The 21,180-nt window shown below is 41.1% G+C and overlaps 1 protein-coding gene across 1 annotated transcript in view; it reads right to left on the bottom strand.

Moving 5' to 3' along the window:
* Positions 1 to 21,006, bottom strand: part of mcm8 (minichromosome maintenance 8 homologous recombination repair factor) — a 36,900-nt gene extending 15,894 nt beyond the window's left edge. The window contains exons 1-11 of the mRNA XM_059648341.1: positions 20,631 to 21,006; positions 14,597 to 14,689; positions 10,637 to 10,719; positions 9,790 to 9,939; positions 9,402 to 9,499; positions 6,507 to 6,705; positions 6,334 to 6,419; positions 3,929 to 4,080; positions 1,128 to 1,326; positions 1,017 to 1,047; positions 742 to 886 (exon numbers count right to left, since the gene is read on the bottom strand). Of these exons, the coding sequence (XP_059504324.1) occupies positions 742 to 886; positions 1,017 to 1,047; positions 1,128 to 1,326; positions 3,929 to 4,080; positions 6,334 to 6,419; positions 6,507 to 6,705; positions 9,402 to 9,499; positions 9,790 to 9,939; positions 10,637 to 10,719; positions 14,597 to 14,689; positions 20,631 to 20,754 (1,360 nt within the window). The 5' untranslated portion in view covers positions 20,755 to 21,006. The remainder of the gene's footprint in view (positions 1 to 741; positions 887 to 1,016; positions 1,048 to 1,127; positions 1,327 to 3,928; positions 4,081 to 6,333; positions 6,420 to 6,506; positions 6,706 to 9,401; positions 9,500 to 9,789; positions 9,940 to 10,636; positions 10,720 to 14,596; positions 14,690 to 20,630) is intronic.
* Between the last annotated feature and the right edge of the window lie 174 nt (positions 21,007 to 21,180).

The following is a 21,180-nucleotide window of genomic DNA, read 5'->3' on the forward strand; positions in this document are numbered from 1 at the left end:
TCCAATTATGTTCTTTGTTGAAAATATAATTGCCTTTCACCAGGTAAGTTAAAATATTTCTTAATCCATGACAAATTACTTCCATGTTATATCAGCATTTAACCTATTCAAATGTAATATCTTCCTTTATTTCTTTTAGTCATGGAAGCAATTCATATAAAGTACCCAGTGGCTGGAATTATTTTACAGGAAAGAACAATAACACAGAGATATAATAACAAAAGAAAAAAAAATTGAGTAAAGGATGTGTTTTTTATCCCTCACAATCCTTAGTTTGCCAACTACAACTGATATCAGGATCAGCTTCAGCTGGGAATTGGCTCACTTGGAAAATTAAACATTACATTGTTGAATTGAACTAAGCTGATGGGTGGAAAGCACCAAGATTTCCATCATGTGCCAGTATGGCGTGAAGCACTGTAAGGCAGACAAGAACTGAGATATTATAATAGGGCACTGGAAGAAAGTAAACCTGCCAGGGTTTCTGCTTTAGTCACTGTTTGCTGTAGATACCAATTCAAGGCACTTGAATGTTCAGTTTGATGGGTCTCCCTTGCTCTAATTATATGCCAACTCTCACAAAAGAATGGATACTTGAAAAAAATATTTGAGGGTACTCCTGTAACTGTTCCTCAGCAGCAGCCCATATCTTAAGAGGATAAAGCAATTTCCTAAAAAAAGAATTATTTCTAAGAATTTTACATCTTGCCCAGAGGGAAATTTTGTACACGATAACGTTACTTGCCTGTAACATTTGACTCTTTCCGAGTCCAGGGTCACCGACTATAAGCACATGAGGATCGCCTCTGATTGGAATGCGATTTTTATCATCCACATATTTTTGACAGCCTCCAAAGAGTGCCAATGCCAATCCTGCTTTGACAAGCTACAAAGCAAACAACCCTTCATTGGAAAGTTTAATTTGACAGACAAAAGCAAGTTGTTTGAGCACACAAGAAAAATTATTATTCACTTACTGACTAAAAGCATCTTTCTTACTGTACCATGACACTCACCTCATGACCATATATAGCAGGACATAAGGAGCTGCAAAACAAATGAAGTTCTGTAGTTGTACATCCAAATGATATCAAAAATCAAATTTAAATGATCAGTAAACAACATACTTAACAAATAACTTGAGAAGGTTCTCTTCAGCTTGAATTTCTTGAATTGCATAAAGCTCTTTAAGTGTAAATTCCATGGAGGCTGTTTCACCAGATACCTCTTCAGAACTCAAAATTCTTCGCCCTTTACTGTTACTGATAGAGTTGGCCTCAATGTACAAAAAAAACATGCACTTGTCATCTTTGTTTTTAGTCTTCCCTAGAAAGTCAAGTAGAACAGAATACTGAATGCATAGATATTTAATAGTCAAAATGCAGAGAATTACTGAACATTTGAGGGCTTTAATCAAAAGTAACAGAGTGAAATTTGGATATGACCCATCTTCTGATACATAGAGTCATAAAGGTGTACAGTATGGAAGCAGAACCTTCAGTCTATTTCGTCCACACCGACCAAATATCAGAGTTCCACACCATGGAAATAGAACCTTCAGTCCAAACTGTCCATGCGAAACATAATCCCAAACTAAACTAGCCCCACCTGCCTGCTCCTGGCCCAAATCCCTATTCAGGTGCTTATCTAAATGTCTTTTAAACATTGTAATTGTACCCACAACCACCACGTCCTGTGGCAGTTCATTCCAGATACAAAGCATCCATTGCATTAAAGATCTTCCCTTCACGCCTTCTTAAAAGCTCTCTCCTCTCACCTTAAAAAATGTTTAAATCCAGTCCCATTTGCCAGCATTTGGCCAATATCCCCCTAAACCCTTCCTATTCATATACTCATCCAATGCCTTTTAAAAGTTATAATTATACCAGCGTCCACTTCTTCCTCCGGCAGCTCATTCCGTGTATTCATCACTGTCTACATGAAAACATTGCCCCTTATGTCCCTTTTAAATCTTTTCCCTCTCACCTTAAACCTGTGCCCTCTAATTTCGGACTCCCCAACCCCAGGGAAAAGACTTTGCCTATTTAGCCTAGCCACTGCCCCTGATGATTTTATAAACCTCTATCACATCACTGCTCAGCCTTCAAACACTCCAGGTATAATAGCTCCAGCCTATGCAGCCTCACCCTATACTCAAACCCTCCAACTTTGGCAACAACGGTGTAAATCTTTTCTGAACCCTTTCAAGTTTCACAGCATCCTTCTCAAAGCAGGGTGACCAGAATTGCACACAGAATTCCAAAGGTGGCCTAACCGAAGACCTGAACAGCCAGAACATGACCTCCCAACACCTGTAACTAACGTACTGTCCAATAAAGGCAAGCATACCAAATGCCTTCTTCATTATTCTATCTGCGACTCTACCTCCAAAGAACTATAAACCTGCACTCCAACATCTCTTTGTTAGGCAACACTACCTTCCATCAAGCGTGTATGTCCTGCTCTGATTCACCTTTCCAAAACGCAGCACCTCGTATTTATCTAAATTAAACTCTATCTGCCACTCTTCAGACCATTGGTCCATCTGATCAAGCCCCGTTGTTCTCCGAGGTAACCTTCCTCACTGTCCACGACACCTCTAATTTTGGTATCATCTGCAACTTACTAACCATACCTCCTACATTCACATCCAAATCATTTACATAAATGACGAAAAGCAATGGATCCAGCAGTGATCCATGTGGCACACCACTGGTCACAGGCCTCCAGTCTGAAAAGCAACCCTCCACCACCACCAGTCTTCTACCTTCAAGCCAGTTCTCAATCCAAATGGCTAGTTCTCCCTGCATTCTGTGTCATCTAACCCTACTAACCAGTCTACCGTGAGGAATGGTCATATAGGTCATGTCCAGCACTCTGCTCTCATGAAATCTGTTACTTCTTCAAAAACTCAATCAAGTTAGTGAGATGACTTCTCATATACAAAGCCATAATCGACTATGCATAATCAGTCCTTGCCTTTCCAAATACGTGCAAATCCTGTTGCTCAGGATTCCATCCAACAACTTGCCCACCACTGATGGCAGGCTCATCAGTCTACAGTCCTCTGGCTTTTCCTTACCACCTTTCTTAAATAGGAGCACTACGCTAGCCAATCTCAGAGTCTTCTGGCACCACGCCTGTGGCTATTGATGTTGCAAATATCTCAGCAAGGGGCCCACCAATCACTTCCCTAGCTTCCCACAGAGTTCTAGGTACACCTGATCAATTCCCAGGATTTATCCACCTTTGTGCGTTTTAAGATGTCCAGCACCTCCAATATGTAACTGACAGGATGTTTCTAGAGGACACCTGATTCAGAACTGTCAATAATTATCAGATCTTGTACATTATTTTAATCAACCGGTTCAGAGATGTAATAAATAACTTACCTCCAGAGCAGGTGGGACTTGGACCCAGGCCTTCTGACCAAGAAGCAGGGAAGCTACCACTGCATCACACCCTTGAACATCATGTTTCTAAATAACTGGAAGCACTTGTTGGGCCTCCGGGTCACATGCACCCATTTGTTAGCTCTGGGTAAACCCACATTGTTAATCCAGGTCACAGAGGTAATCACCATCATTCGAAACATGCCAAGTGAAGCTTAAACTGGCAATTCTTACACATACGGAAACTAGTTATGAAAAGCAACACAAACCCAATTTTGATGGATTTAAAAGATGTTCACGGATGAGAATATTTACTCCACAATGCATTCATTTCAATTCCTTTAAACTATTTCCGTATTTTATTCTATGGATATACAAGATATGGAAAAGAAATCAAGACTTTCTAATACAAGACAAGGGAGTGGATGACTGCTTGAGTTGAAACTTAGACTGATCAGACTGACATTTGATGGTCAATGCAATATCATCGGCAACAAACAAAACAGGCTTGTAATTCAAGGAAACTTCAACCATACCTTCACTGCTGTTTGCCACTTTGACAATTCCTACGACGGTTACCATATCACCTGGGACACAACTGTCCACCAAGTCCTGGATAAGCTCACACTCTATAGTTCGAGGAATTCTTCCAGCTTCTCTCTTGTCATCTGATGCAAGCTCCTGCAATCTTGGAGAGAAAAAAATTACATGGACTAACTTTACCCAAACAGAGGAACAACTAATTTAAACTTTATTTAAAACAAACATATTCATGGGACACATCGGTTCTACAGCACCTCAGCTACAAACTAGGTACCAATGCTGAATTTTTACATTAACCAAAACAACTAAAATAGGAAGATGAGTATTTGACCTTACACATGCCATTAAACTATTATTAGAAATGGCATACAGTCACAACATATTTAATGCCTAACTGGTGATGTGAGCATAGCATGGTCAAATAAAGCAATGCAGTCAATACCATCAGCACCCCATTCTCCAATGTAAAAGTTCTCTTCTAAAATACTTATATCTGAAGCAAATTTTGCATTCTACCTCTTTCTTGAAATGATGCAATCAATCCTTCCCCCTCAGAGATCAAATTACACCCTCTCCTCCAGCCCCAAAAAATAAACAAACTCTCCTCATCTTAGTTCAATTATCTCTACATACTTCAAAACTGAAAAGTGCATTTGGTCTTGACTAGGTAAGATATTGAAGGCTGCAAGCACCACCCATAGGACCAACAGCTGTTACTCCCCCCAGTAGAAGGTAGTGGTGAGACACATTTAAACCTCTGCAATCCCATTTGGCGCTGCTCAGAAAGAAGTTCTAGACTTTTGATTCAGCAGCAGTGAAGGAATGGAAATAAAGCTCCAAGTCACAATGTTGTATGATTTGGAGGGTGGGGCTTGCAAATAGTGGTGTTTCCACGTGCCTAGGCCCTTGGTTTGAAAGTTGTTGCAGTAGATCTTGTAAATGGCACACATTGATGATATTGCGTGCCAGTGGTGGAGGAAGAGAATGTTTTCAGTAGTGGGCAGAGTGCCAGTCAAGCAGTTTGCTTTGCCCTGGATGATGCTGACCTTGAGTGTTGTTACAGATCCACCCAGCCACACAGATGGAAAATATCACATTCTGGACAGTGCCTTGTGGGTGCTGGACAGGCTTTGGGGAATTATGAGGCAAGTTACTCTCCACAGAATTCTCAGTTCTGCCTACTCTTGCATTTGTATGGTTTCTAGTCAGTTTATGGTCAAAAGTAATCCCCAGGATACTTAAAGAGGCAAATTTGTGATAGTAATACCATTGAATCTCAAAGGGAGATGGTTAAATTCTCTCAAATTGAAGATACTCATAGCCTGGCAATTGTGTGACACGAACATTATTTGCCACTTAGCAGTCCAAGATTGAATGTTGTCCAGGTCATGCTGTATGTGTACATGGACTGTTTCTGTAGTTAAGGTGTCACAAATGATACTAATGTTTTATTTGCCAACATCCCCACATGTAGCCTTATAATGGAGGTAAAGTCATTGATGGTGCAGCTGAAGATGGTCAGGCCTGGGGAACTCCTGCAGTGATGATCTGGTACCAAGATAATTGGCCTCCAACAACAAGCTCTTTTCTGAACTAGGTATGACTCCAATCAGTGAAAGATTTTTCCCTCTCTCCTACTGACTGGTTGTGTTTTGTTCACGTTCACTGGTCCCACACTCAGTCAAGTATGTCCTTGATGCCAAGTGCATCTCTTGAATTCAGCTCTTCTGTCCATGTTTGGATCAAAGATGTAAATAATTTAGGAGTCAAGGGGCCTGCCAGGAGTTAAAGTGAGCAGGCTACTGCTGCTTGGTAGCACTTCCAAAGTCAGCTTCCATTATTCCCCTAAGAAAGAACAGATTGATGATACAGTACTTGGCCAGATTAAACGTGTCCTGCGTTTGCGGGCAAGACAAAAGCAAGCAATTTTCCATACTGTTGAGTAGATGCCAGTGGAGTAACTGTAACAGTTTGATTAGAGGCACAAGTTCTAGGGTACAAGTCTTCAATTCCACTGTTGGAATATTGTTAGGGCCCATGATCTTTACCTTATCAATATAATCAGCAGTTTCTTTGTATCACATGGTGTGAATTGAATTGGTCAAAATCAGATATCAGATATACAAGACTCAGGAAGAAGCAGAGATAGACATTGCATTTTATTTGTGTCAAGTATTCCATTTTTTCTGGGCTATGAACTTTCTTTGCAACCTCTCCACAAGTTAGTAGCAGAGTGTAAGTCTTCAACAAATACAGTTATATAACTCCGCTACTTAAAGTGCCGAAGATAATCACAATGCCAAGGTCAGGAAATTCTAATGACCTGAATTGAATAGTAATTTATTTCTACAAACTAGAAATGCAGAAACGAAAGTATCTTTAATCAGCGTTCACTTACTTGATAGATTGCCAGTCTACAGTAACTGTCAAGGGAGAGCTTCTATTCGGCGTGAATGATCGGCCACGACATTCCGGCGCTAAACACTTCAGAAAGAATTTGAACTTAAGTCTCCTCAAAATTCTGAACAAGAACAATTTTCTTTTCTCAGACATAATAGCATGAAAATGTACCTTTGTAGGGAGTGTGTATTTTCCATCGGGAAGAGGTAGGCTCTGAGTATCTCCACATGTATTACAAGTAAAGGCCATTCTAGTGCAGAAAGGTTTAACGTTGCTGACACGGACAACTGTCCCACGAAGGGAAACATATTTTCCATAGCAGTTAGCTCGCAAATTTTTCAACAATGTCAAAGGCTCATAGTTAAAAATCCTGAAAAATTATGTGTTACGTGAGATCTGAGTGTTTAATCAAGTAAAAATAAAACTTAAAGAAACTATTTTATCATACGGATGTTAGATCTTGTATGCAGATATTTTATTAACATAATCTTGAGTTTACTACAAATTGAATGCCAAATCAATCACCAAACTGAAAACAGAAACAATATACTTAACTATATTATAACCAATAGTGAATCTAAAACAGAATTTGTGTCCCACGCACTCAAATTTGAGTTGCACCTCAAAATTAGTCTGACAGAGAAGCTAAAATATATGTATTTTGAATGCCTTGATAAATCACGAAAAAGCTGCATTTAACCTTTCCATTCAGCCTATTTTAACTTTACATCCCTTTCAGAACCATCATGTTAAAACTTCATTGACCACTGTGCTGTTTTATCAAAGACTTCACTGTCCCCCAGTTACTTGTCCAGGCTGTACAGTTCGTATTGATTGTGTTCAGCCTGGATCTATGCTTCAGACTCCAAACCTACCCAATACTAAAACAGTGATAATGGGAACTGCAGATGCTGGAGAATCCAAGACAACAAAATGTGAGGCTGGATGAACACAGCAGGCCAAGCAGCATCTCAGGAGCACAAAAGCTGATGAAGGGTCTAGGCCCGAAACGTCAGCTTTTGTGCTCCTGAGATGCTGCTTGGCCTGCTGTGTTCGTCCAGCCTCACATTTTGTTGTCTTCAATACTAAAACAGTTATAGAACATAGAACATAGAACAGTACAGCACAGAACAGGCCCTTCAGCCCACAATGTTGTGCCGACCATTGATCCTCATGTATGCACCCTCAAATTTCTGTGACCATATACATGTCCAGCAGTCTCTTAAATGACCCCAATGACCTTGCTTCCACAACTGCTGCTGGCAACGCATTCCATGCTCTCACAACTCTCTGCGTAAAGAACCTGCCTCTGACATCCCCTCTATACTTTCCACCAACCAGCTTAAAACTATGACCCCTCGTGCTAGCCATTTCTGCCCTGGGAAATAGTCTCTGGCTATCAACTCTATCTATGCCTCTCATTATCTTGTATACCTCAATTAGGTCCCCTCTCCTCCTCCTTTTCTCCAATGAAAAGAGACCGAGCTCAGTCAACCTCTCTTCATAAGATAAGCCCTCCAGTCCAGGCAGCATCCTGGTAAACCTCCTCTGAACCCTCTCCAAAGCATCCACATCTTTCCTATAATAGGGCGCCCAGAACTGGACGCAGTATTCCAAGTGCGGTCTAACCAAAGTTTTATAGAGCTGCAACAAGATCTCACGACTCTTAAACTCAATCCCCCCGTTAATGAAAGCCAAAACACCATATGCTTTCTTAACAACCCTGTCCACTTGGGTGGCCATTTTAAGGGATCTATGTATCTGCACACCAAGATCCCTCTGTTCCTCCACGCTGCCAAGAATCCTATCCTTAATCCTGTACTCAGCTTTCAAATTCGACCTTCCAAAATGCATCACCTCGCATTTATCCAGGTTGAACTCCATCTGCCACCTCTCAGCCCATCTCTGCATCCTGTCAATGTCCCGCTGCAGCCTACAACAGCCCTCTACACTGTCAACGACACCTCCGACCTTCGTGTCGTCTGCAAACTTGCTGACCCATCCTTCAATCTCCTCGTCCAAGTCATTAATAAAAATTACAAACAGTAGAGGCCCAAGGACAGAGCCCTGTGGAAATAAAGTTGCATAAGATTAATGGCTTATTCAACATTAGTTCAGTTCGATATCATACATACAGCTACAATCTTGTGTGAGAGAACAAATGTGATGATTCTAGACTTCATGGCAAATTCTAGCTTAGCTGGAACTCTTGAAGAAATGACAACATCTTTAATATCTGGAGTACCGCAGGGAATGCGGGAAAAAAAACTGAAGAAATCCATGATTTCTTAGAATCCATTGACATTTCCATCATTCGTGCACATGACAAAGCAAACTACACAAGAATCAACAAAACATTTCCAGAATAAAAATGCTTTCAATGTACAACAACTTGTTGCACAAGCAAAGTACAGTTAATATCTGAAATCCAACACCATCAGGACCAAGACTGTGCTGGATTTCAGATTTTCCCTGGCTTTAGACTACCCATTGCCCAACGAATGTAAACATTGTCCAAATTCACAATGGAGGCCTGTTTTTAAATCATGCACTGTCAGTGAAAGGTCATATCAATCACTCCACAAAAGATTAGATATGAAAAACACAGTCCAGGCAAAACGCTGCATACGAGTACTAAAGGTGTAAGGTTTTTTTTTGCCAAGATAACAGTTTGTTTTTAAAATCATGAAATGTGGTGTGACATTTATTGCCCATCTCCAGTTGCCCTGGAGCTGTCTGTGAGCCACATTCTTGAACTGCTGTAGTTCATCTTTTGAGCATTTTTGGTACATTGTTATAGTCCATTTTATGGACTGTTCACACTGGTTAAAAAAATAGACCAGGTAAATTAACTAAATGTTGTAAATGTCTAGCACACCCACAAAGAGAAAAGTGTCTGCTTTTGACACAGCTGGACTTGGAATTGTGTACCTGCATAATTATTTAATCAGTGTCAACTGAAGGTATGTTCTGGAACAATTATCTTAACAGCAGTCAGATGAGTCAGAAATTCTACTTTGAAAAATACTCCCAAATAGCCAAAAAACGTCTTTTTTAAAAACTTACCTTGCATGAATGAAGGGGACATTTACAATTGGAATATCTTCATTTGGTAGCCCTTGATCCAATTGAGCCGCCTGTTTTTCAAGATCTCTAGTTATTACCTAAATGTGTGCAATATGATCAACATAAATTAAGCCTGAAGTCTTACATTTGTAAAACAGAGTTCAATTCATTTGCAATAAAACTGCATTTTCAAGATGGTACTACTGCAGAAGTGGAAAGCAGTTCGTACTACTGCATGGTATATAATGAAGAAAGAAATACAACCCTTTACACTTTACATATTTTCAAAATAAGTGAGGCAAAACAAATGTACATCTTGATATTGTAAAAATAAATGGTGTTGCCCAAGAGGTATATTTACACAGAAAAGAGTCATGTGATACTTAACCTGATGAACTGCCAATCCCAAGCAATCCAATAATTTTTCTGGCATATCCCTGAATTCAGTGGCTAAATTCGGCATTAGAGCTTTCAACTCTTCATCATTTACAAGCTCCTTAAAGTCAATCAGGATGCTTCCTTTCCTTTCTATTTCATCCTTTGGAAAGAAATATTTCACATTTTCAATTTTCTTATTAGTTTTTGTATAACAAGTAGCATCAAGGTAATGGATTTTCTTTTTCTTAATACAAAAATGGTATCAAAGAGTGCTGCATGTCTTTGACAAAACTTCACTGACTGCTGCAGCATTGGTATGCATTCAAAGATCCAAAAGGTAATATATCTCCTGGAGTAAATCTATTCTTCTACTGATAAACAAATAAGCTGTAAATCAAATTCTTAATTCTACCAAATACTCACCTTCAACTCATTCATTAAAATTACCACCATTAGAAAAAATGGCCAAATTTATTCACAAAAGATAGTAACACCTGATAAATATTATTTCCTTAGCACCAACTTCAACCCCACCTCCACTAGTTAACCAAACTGATTCTCTCAGTTGTAGTTTTGAACTGATTAACTTGGTATTTTTTGGGCAATGATGTCCACTGCCCTATAATGCCAGGTATTTACAAGTGCCAGGTAAAGATGGTTCACCTTTCCACTGTTGCAGACGACCACAATCCAGTACTTCTGTCAATGTTACCTGCACTTGTCACTCTTGGCTTGGATGGCCCAAGTTCTGGAGTATACTGTCACTGCTGATGTTGTCAATGGAATTGATCATCATAGTTAAGAAAGGAAACTCACAAACATTGAAATTAGCAAAAACAAAGCACCAGGACTCTTACCTTGTCATACAGGTCAATATGATTTGTGAAAAATTTCTCAAATGCACTAATCTTCTGTACAAAAGGGGAGTTTCCAACATATGCTTTAAAAGAAAATGTCAGGAGATCAATTTTTGTTTCAAATCCCTTTACATTTTAACAAATAGTTGTTCCAATCACAAGTAAAACTACCAATGATTATCAAAAATCAAGCAGCAGTCTTCAGGAATTCAGTTCATGGAAATGAACAAGTCTCCCTACTATCCAAACCTCGAGATGGGAATTGGAGCTACAAATGGGAATAGGTATTCTAAAGCAGATGTTAGAAATAGTCTAAATCACTCAAGGCTATGCTGCAATCTTCCACAGTGAAGATTAAAAGATAACGTTACAAGCCTAAAAACAAATCAATTCACTCTACAAACACAAGGGTTATGATCATTGCTGAGCTATTTCCAATGTTCCCTCACCCATATGCAAATTAGACCATGGACAACGTCAGAATAGCATCTGTATTCTCGACACACAAGGAAGAAAACAAAAGGATCTAGGCCTGAAACATCAGCCTTCCTGCTCCTCTGATGCTGCTTGGCCTGCTGTGTTCATCCAGCTCTATATCTTGTTATCTCAGATTCTAGAGCATCTGCAGTCCCTGCTATCTCCTATCTAACTTTACAACTAATTTAGAGAAAGATTCCAGGCATCAAGCAAAATGTCTGACTTTAGCGACATCTGGAATATTTGCACCATAGCTTTTATTACTCCAAATGCTTTACATTCCCAAATAAAGAAGAACTCTGCATCAGCTTTATAAGAAATCACAAAAATTCTTTCATAAAAGAAAATTTTAATCTTGTTTAAAATCACAATTACATTGTGGTTCCATGGGATTAAGCAGTTAAGTTCTGAAGTACTTCTGAAGTACTTAAGTGCTACGTTTTCATACATTTCCCACTGGCACATTGCTTTATTTCTTGATTCCATCATCCCAATTTTCCTGTTACAGATTTTAAAATTAGGTTATGACCTAAAGCCTCCTGTGGGGATACCTTGGAAAGGAGTCCCTCTTTTGTTGATACCAGGGGTACCAGTTTTGCAATTGTTACCTATGTTACATGATTAAACTGCACCTATCCCACTCATACAATCATAGTTTTGAAAGGATTAGCTTGATAAACTTTGGGTAACGATGACCCCCTGCCCTATATTGCTGAATAGTTAGAAGTGTCACGTAAAGTCAGGTGAAGGTGATTCACTTTTCTCTTATGGTAGATAGTCATAGCCTAATATTTGTATCATTTATATTAATTGTATTTGTCATTCAGCCTGGATGGCCCAAGTTCTGATGCAACTCTGTTAGAATATATTGTTGCCAATGGAATTGACCATCATGAAATGACCAGTAAACAGCCCCCACTCCCAACTATACAAAGCATGGAAGATCATTGGTATTGTTGCTAAAAGCTGTCAAAATACTCCGCCATGATCCTCTTTCACCCACATCCTGAGACATTAATGACTGATTTCTAACAAACGCCTCCACTTGCATCTGGTATGATGCTCAGCCACTCAGCATGTTATATTAAATCTGAGTGATTTTTGTTTTCCCAGAGCTCCTTGATCATCCAAGTCACACTGAATTATTATACTCCGTATAAGTGATTGTTCAAATTTTCCATTGAATTTGATCATCAAACAAGTTCACATATATGTTGTTTAGGTACATTGTACAGTGCAAGATTGCATTAATACATGGAAGTGTTCACTGCCTGGTGATATAAGTTCTATTCAAATAATAAGAACACTTTCACATGCTACATTAATAGTCACTCTGCAAATATGGGCCCATGGTTAGGGGGTGACTTATTAGATGGGAAAGAGGATTAGTTAGCTGATAAAAAACAGACAGTAGGCGTAAATGGGTCTCCATAGAATCCACAGGCCATTTGGCCCAACAAGTCAATGCTGACATCCGATGAGTATCAGACACAGACCCATCTCCCACCCTACATTTCCCATGGCTAACACATCTAACCTACACATCCCTTGACAATACGGGGCAATTTAACACAGCTAATCCACCTAACCTGCATATCTTTGGACTGTGGGAGGAAACCAGAGCACCTGTCGGAAACTCATGCAGACACAAGGAGAACATGCAAGCTCCACATGGACAGTCACCCGAGGGTGGAATCAAACCCGGGTGCCACAAGGCAGCAGTGCTATCCACTGATTCACCATGCCACCCACGGGTCATGTTCTGATTGGCGAGATGTAACAAATGTGCCACAAGGATCAGAGTAAAGTATTAACTTTATACATTTATGAAGTTAACTGGGATTGAGATCAATAGTATGGTTGCTAAAGATACAAAGATAGGTCAGAAATTAAGTGAGGGAGAAAGCAAAGGGAGGCCAAAATAGGATTAGATGCAGGTGAAATTAGGAAACGATCTGGTAAATGGTGGGTAAATGGGAGAATATGAAATTGTCCATTTGGGCCAGAAGAATAAAAAATCCTATTATCTAAATGCTGAGAGTCTGCAGCACTCCAAGATGCAGTAGGATCTGGGTGCAGTGATGCGTGGATCATAAAAGATTATTATACAGGTACAGCATGTAAGTAGGAAAGCTATAGAATGTTATTGTTTATTTCAAGGGAAATTGAATACAAAACTCATGAGGTTAAGCTTGCATTTTACAGAGAATTGGTGAGACACCACATCTGGAAGATAGTATACAGTACAGTCCCCTTGTTTAAGGAAGGATGCGAATGTTTTCGAAAAAGTTCAGTAATATTTACTGGACTAACACCTGGTGTGCAGAGGTTGACCACTGAAGCAGGATTGGACAGTCTAGCCTTGTATATTTGCTGTTTCGAAGAACAGGAGGTGCTTTGAATGAAACATATTAGATTTGTGAGATGCAGGAAGGATGTCCTCTTGACAGAAGGTAGAACTGGGGATCACTATTTCGAAATCACGGGCTATCCGTCTAAGTAGTAAACGTGGCCAAACTCTTTCTCACAGAAAAGTGTAATTCTTTGGAACTGTCTTCCTCAAAATATAGTGGAGGCAGAGTCTTTGACTGTTTTTAAGGAAGAGATAGATAGCTTCTTGATAAGCAAGAAGGTAAAGGTTATCAAGGGATAGGCAGAAACGTGGGGTTGAGATTACAATTCATTCAGCCACAACCTTATTTGGTCCCGGGCAGGTTCAAAGGGCCAAGTAGCATACACCTGGTTATAAGTGATATGTTGGTTTTTACTTTCCATCCCAATGTTCATTTTTGGATTTGATCTGGGGTCAAATCAAGCATGCACGATAAGAGCTAGCAACAGAAGAATTCAGGCCCTCGAGCCTGCTACACCATTTAATATGATCAAGGTTGATCGCATCTCAGCCTCAACTCCACTTTCTTACCTACTCTGCATAACCCTACAATCCGATACTAATTAAAAATCTACCTACTCCTTAAATTTCATGAACTAGCGTCCACCACACTCTAGTGAATTTCTCAGATTCATGACACTGTGATAGAAATAATTTCTCCTGATTGCTATTTCAAATCTGCAACCTGTATCCTAAAACTGTGACATCTCATTCAAGATTGCCCCACAAGGAGAAACATCCTCCTTGCATCTACTTTGGAAATCAAATAGCATCTTATTTAACTCAGTCAGAGCCAATCTCATTCTTGACTTCAAAGAACATAGGCCAAACTTCTCAATCTCACTTCAGAAGACAAAACCCTCATCTCTGGAATCAAATTACTGAATCTCCTTAAAACTGCCTCCAATGCAACTACATACCCCCTCAAGTTAGAGGATCTAACTCAAAATCAGTACAAAGGTTAGCCTCTTGATTTTTATTTAAAACACTTTATATAAAACACTCAAAACATTATTTGTAGAAATTTTTGTGAGTATATATGGAAATTGAAGTCTTTTCCCAAAACAAATTGTTTGAAAAGGAAGGCTCACCTTCTGAAAAGTAAAGCTTCCATCCTTTATATGGTATAAACTGATCCAAGGTTCCCTGAATTAGGCGTGGATGAGGTGTTCTCTGTTGAAAAGCTTAGAACAAAATGTGTCAATCAATAGTCAGAATTACCTAGTAATTCAAACATGTCTTTCACATTTTACAATCATTTAATCTATAACTTCTATGACAAATCACAGCTTTTAAAAACTAGTAATGTCAGTAGCAATTTTAAAATTGACAAGACAGCATGAAACAACAATCCAAAGTTACACATACAATTCTATCAGAGCAAAGTTTGGGAATAACTGAAAGCTATAAATGAGCATAAAATTTCTAACAGAAAAGTAATTTCAGTAGAAATAACAACAAACAAAACTTTATTTTATTTATAAAAGCAAGTGAATGTGACCCAAGTGAGTTAAACCAGGTTGAATCTGGTTAGACTTGGATTTTCCTGACCTCAAACTCTATGCAGACTTACAGAACCAACGTTTTCTTGGGCACTGACATGGTCTTGAATGTGATGCCCATGTGAGAATGCACAAAACTAATTTGCTATTTTTAGTAATCTAACTTAGGAAGGCCATGTGAGGAATTGGAAAAACATGTATGCATGCTTGAAGGTCTTCTGAGATTAGGGCTAAGGCACCTTGTTGGGGCAGTATCCAGTTAGCTGCATTAACCTGTGGTATTGTCTGGAACTTCAGTAGGCACACCTGTAATATTACTTACAGTTCTAGGCCCCGTATCAAACTGCACACCTGCCATAGAGGGATGGCACTGGAGGGTCACCAGATTGATTCCTGGCAATGTGGATATTCTCAGGGGTTTAGAAGAATTGGAGGTGATCTCATCGAAATTTGTGTTGTTATAAGGATACATAGAGTGCCTGTGTGCTCCAGAACCATGGGCCACAGCCTCAGAATAAAATATAAACCATTTAAGATTGAAATGAAGAACTTCTTCACTGAACGGGTGATAAATCTTTTCAATTCTCTACCTCAGAATACTGTGGAAGCTGAATCATAGAATATGTTCAAAACTGAGGTTGATGCATTTCTAGTTAATAATGAGACCACGGGGTAAAGGGATAGCACAGAAATAAGGCAGATGATCAGTCATAATCTGGAACGGCAGAGCAGGCTCAATGAGCTACTTCGGTTCCTGCACCTTTCAGAATTTTTGAAAACTAGCACTGCATGGCTGAAATGAAACTTGCCTTTATTCTCCAACAAATGTTCCTTATCTGGATGTACAAAGGCAGATAAAATATAAGTCAAAGTAACTTGAAAAAAATTAGATTAATTTTTTTTCCCCAAATTATCAGGAACTTATCCATGATCACCTTTTAAGGTAAAATACAACATGTGCCTCAGGCCCATTACGATAAACGATAAATTAGAAAAAGATGGTATACACAGAATGGAACAAACTTTCTTTGACGGCCTTAAAGCACTGCCAGCCTCAGGAGATCAAAAGTATTAATGACTTGTTAGAATAATCACAACAAAAGAACTGGCTCAAAGAAGCAGACATACCAACAGCATCAAACAACACCAGAGGAGGAGATTACTTGTCCTGGAGCTACATTTTATACAGCATGCTGTAATTAGGCAAGGAAGTTGCTGTTCCAATCAAAAAGCCACCAATTGCCTACAGACTAAGCGATAATTTATGGTCTCATCTTCTCTCCTTCAGCAGTCCTTCAACTTGAAGGATGACTTGCTTCCGCTCTTGTTTGATAGGTTCAGAGTTGGCTAATAAAGCCAATGTGTTATCTGCCAAAAGCAGGACAGGTGGCGCTTGGAGCATGGGGAAGATGGGCTGTACAGAGGTTTATGTACTTTCTCCAATGCCTTGACACCATAACTTCCCAAAATCCCTCAAGGTTTATATGCCTTCCTGAACACACCTCAATGGACTCTAGATAATCAGTGGAGATGTTTGATTTTCACTGATACTTTAAGGACACGTACAAAGTATTTTTCCTGCCTTCCAGTGTGTTTCTGGCTATGACCAAAGGCTGAGTGGAACAACTGCTTCAGGGACCTCCAAGCAGGGTATATTGGTTTGGGAGAGATCTCTGCTGTTGGACCACCTTTCTTGCCACTGTATTTAGAAGGTGTGGCCAACACAATGCCAGTTATACTTCTCCAGTGCTTTGAAGTTTTTGATGCAGGTTGTCTCAGTCTCCAAAGCAGACAGCAGCATGCAGAGTACAATTCATGGTAAACTTAGCTTTGTGTTTGAGATCCAGGAACTCAAACACTTCTTCAGTCAGTACAACCACTAGCTTGCACATTGGAGGCAATGACAAATTGTACAGTCCATGCCTGATTTCATTGAGACGTGACTCTCAAAAATATGGAAAATGGTCTCTATTTTCCAGGGTCTCATCACTGATCTTAAATGTGGGAGAATGAAGGGTGAGGTGACAGTTGGTTGGAAGAGGACCTTAATTTTCCAGGTGTTTAGTGAAAAGCCTATATGCTTGTTGTTGGCAGAAACGAGTCAACGTTGACCTGGAGTTCAGGTTCCAAGCAAATCCCACCCACATTCCCACATGTATACATCATCTGCTGATCGGAGTTCAATGATTTGAAGAGCTTTGTTCAGGTTTGAAGGTGGTTTACCAGAGGAAAAATCATTGCAAGGATCTTCATAATCTCCTCTGTCAGGTAGCTGAAGAATCATACTTTTGTCCAGAGAGGCACAAGGCATGACTTTCAGTACAGAATGCAAAGAACAGCATCAAGTAGTCTATATTACTTTACAGTCCAAAAAACACACTGTTACTCAATGAAACTGCAGAACTGCACTAAAAGTAATTTTTGAAAAATAAAATAGCAAGAACTACTGATGCTGGAGTCATGGATAACACAGTGTGGAGCTGATGGAACACAGCAAGCCAGGCAGCATCAAAGGAGAGGAAAGCTGATGTTTCGGGTTGGGACCTTCTTCAAAAAAAAATGAAACGTTGATATTTGCCATTTTACAATGACGATTTTCAGTTGTTCCAGATCTATTTTTGGCCTGTTTTATTAGTACTCGTCTTGCTTTGCTAAAATATTTCTCTTGTCATCTAATTATCCCTGTCGTCAACCCATCAATGATTTCCCACTTTCTTCATTGTAAAGTTTTGACCTTACTCAAAAAGATGTTGCATCTCCAATTTCTTCCAAGTCGTAAGGTTGAATGTATTCGGATCAACCCAACTTCAGATAAGGCTCTGATGAAGGGTCTAGGCCCACAATGTCAGCTTTTGTGCTCGTGAGATGCTGCCTGGCCTGCTGTGTTCATCCAGCTTCACACTTTGTTATCTTATTTCAGATAAGGAATTAGGAAGTTTTCAGTGGGGACATGGGATAAGGTGGTAGTTTTGGTCTTTCCAGTTTTGAAAGCTGAAGAAAATCAGAACTATGCCTAATAATTAGCCAGGTAATGCAGAAGAGGGATCAGGAAATGAAAATAAATGGAACATAAAGAAGTATGCTCCATAGTTTTGGAAGCTATCACCAAAAAAGGTTGTTTGTAGATAATGGAAATACATTGGAAAAAGCAACAAAGGCCACTGTGGAAATGCCCTCATCAACGTTGCACAGATGATTGAGAGATTGATCGTGTCAAAGTTGCAACAAAAAAGTAGAAATAAAGTATCACTGATAAAGTGGAGACATAAAAAACAAAAATAGAAATTGCTGGCAAAACTCAGCAAGTCTGCCAGCATATGTGGAGAGAAATTAGTCCAGTGACTATTCACTAGAAGTGCCCTGTGGTGTCTAGGTATGTGAAGGCTAGATGGATTAGCCATGGAAAATACAGGGTTACAGGGATGGGGTAGGGGCATGGATCTGGGTGGGTGGCTCTTGGAAGGATTAGTTGAACTCAATGGGCCAAATGGCCTACTTTCGCACCGCAGGGATTCTATAAAGACATGATATTAGTTAATGTCATTAAAACCAGAAACCTGTTGAAAGAAATTCAACCAGGATGATGTGAGAGAGATAAGTGAGTACTCATTTAGGGATGATGGAAATGAAAGCAAACACAGACAGCGTGGTAGTCTTGAAGGTTGGAGGTGACTAGACTAGCCCTGAAAAAGGAGAGAAAATAATGCTTTCCATATACTGCGGAAGCAGCTCTTGAGGGGAGGCTACAACGGATCAGCACCCAGAGCAAGTTGAAGCAAAGCATCAGTATTGAACCATTTGAGGAGTTGGTACACTGACTCCCAAAGTAACATTCAGTGGACTTAGAGACAGTAGGAAATGCAGATGCTAGGGAATCTGAGATAGTAAGGTGTACAGCTGGATGAACAACAGGCCAAGCAGCAGAGGAGCAGGAAAGCTGACGTTTTGGGCCTTGACCCTTCTTCAGAAATGGGGGAGGGGAAGGGGGTTCTGAAATAAATAGGGAGAAAGGGGGAGACAGATAGAAGATGGATAGAGGAAAAGATATGCGGAGAGGAGACAGACAGGTCAAATAGGCCGGAATAGAGCCACGAAAGGTGAGGACTTCAGGACGTGATAGATCAGTCCAGGGAGGATGGACAGGTCGAGGGGGCAGGATGAGGTTAGTAGGTAGGAGATGAGGGGTGGAGCTTGAGGTGGGAGGAGGCGATAGGTGGGAGGAAGGACAGATTAGGGAGGCAGGGACGAGCTGGGTGGTTTTAGGATGCAATAGGGGGAGGGGAAATTTTGAAGCTTAAGAAGTCCACGTTGATACCGTTGGGCTGCAGGGTTCCAAAGCGAAATATGAGTTGCTGTTCCTGCAATCTTCGGGCAGCATCGTTGTGGCACTGCAGGAGCCCAGGATGGACATGTCATCTGAGGAATGGGAGGGGGAGTTGAAATGGTTTGCGACTAGGAGGTGCAGTTGTTTAGTGCGAACCGAGCGTAGGTGTTCAGCAAAGCAGTCCCAATGTAGAGGAAGACACAATGGGAACAATGAATGCAGTATACCACATTAGCAGATGTGCAGGTGAACATCTGCTTGATGTGGAAAGTCTTCTTGGGGCCTGGGTAGGGGTGAGGGAGGGAGATGTGGCACTTCCAGCAGTTGCAGGGAAAAGTGCCAGGTGTGGTGGAGCTGGAGGGGAGTGTGGAGCAGGCAAGGGAGTCACGGAGAAAATGGTCCCTCTGGAAGACAGATAAGGGTGGGGATGGAAAAATGTCTTTAGTGGTGGGGTCAGATTGCAGATAGCAGAAGTGTCAGAAGATGATGTGTTGGATCCAGAGGTTGTGGGATGGTACGTGAGGATGAGGGGGATTCTGTTTTGGTTGTTATTGCAGGGATGGAGCGTGAGGGATGAGTTGCAGGAAATGCAGGTGACACAGTCAAGGGCATTCTTGACCAACGGGGTGGTGGGGGGCGAATTGCAGACCTTGAAAAACAAGGACATGTGAGATGTACAGGAGTGGAATGCCTCATCCTGGGAGAAGATGTGGCAGAGGCGAAGGAATTGGGAATAGGGGATGGCATTTTTGCAGGAAGGTGGATGGGAGGTGTATTCTAGATACCTGTGGGAGTCAGTGGGCTTGAAATGGATATCAGTTTCCAGGTGGTTCCCAGAGATGGAAACAGAGGTCCAGGAAGGAGAGAGAGGTATTAAAGATCGTCCAGACGAACTTAAGGTTGGGGTGGAAGGTGTTGGTGAAGGACTTCACAAATTTCAAAATCTCCCCTCCCCCACCGCATCCCAATAACAGCCCAGCTCGTTCCTTCCTCCCACCTATCTCCATCTCCTCCTCCCCCCACCCCTTGACCTATCCATCCTTCCTGGACTTACCTATCACCCCCCTAACTCCCCACTTTTACTGGCTCCATCCCCGCCTCTTTGGTCTGTCTGTCTCCCGTCCACCCATCTTCTCTCCGCCTCGCCCTCTGTTCCTATTTTTTTCAGAGCCCCCTTCCCCTCCCCCACCCCCATTTTCTGAAGCAGGGTCTAGGCCCGAAACGTCAGCCTTCCTGCTCCTCTGATGCTGCTTGGCCTGCTGTGTTCATCCAGCTTCTACACCAATTCACTGGACTTACTTCCTCCGCCTCTTCTGGACTTGTCCCAGTTTCCTCTCCCTCTCCAGGGTCTGCCCCTCCATCCGCCTGCCGGACTCCCTCTGGCACCTCTCCAGCTTCTGCCGCCTCTCCAGTCGGAGCACATTGTGGATGATGGCCCTAAAGCAGTGGGAAGGCGGGGGGGAAATGGAAGGCTGGCCGGCCCCACTCACACAGGTCACGGTTACGGCTCTCCAAATTTCGCCACAAGCGGCCTGTGTTATCTCCGATAATCACCCTCCCCACTCCTCCCGCCCATTCACAGACGCTGCTTTTCATGCAGTAACCGGGCGATCAGGACAGAACCACCAAATCAGTTCAAACGGTCACCAAACAGTTCCCAATTCCCGCGTTTCGGTGGGTGGGGAAACGAACAATAATGCGCGTGCGCACTGGGAAGGGGGCGGGGAGAAAGTCGTGACGCAAACGCGTACGGAGCGGGACCTAACAGATAAGGGGAAGTGCAGATGCTGGAGAATCCGAGATAACAAAGTGTGAAAGAGATACTGATGAAGGGTCTAGGCCCGAAACG

The sequence above is a fragment of the Stegostoma tigrinum genome, chromosome 9 (assembly GCF_030684315.1).
Source record: "Stegostoma tigrinum isolate sSteTig4 chromosome 9, sSteTig4.hap1, whole genome shotgun sequence".
Taxonomy (NCBI): domain Eukaryota; kingdom Metazoa; phylum Chordata; class Chondrichthyes; order Orectolobiformes; family Stegostomatidae; genus Stegostoma; species Stegostoma tigrinum.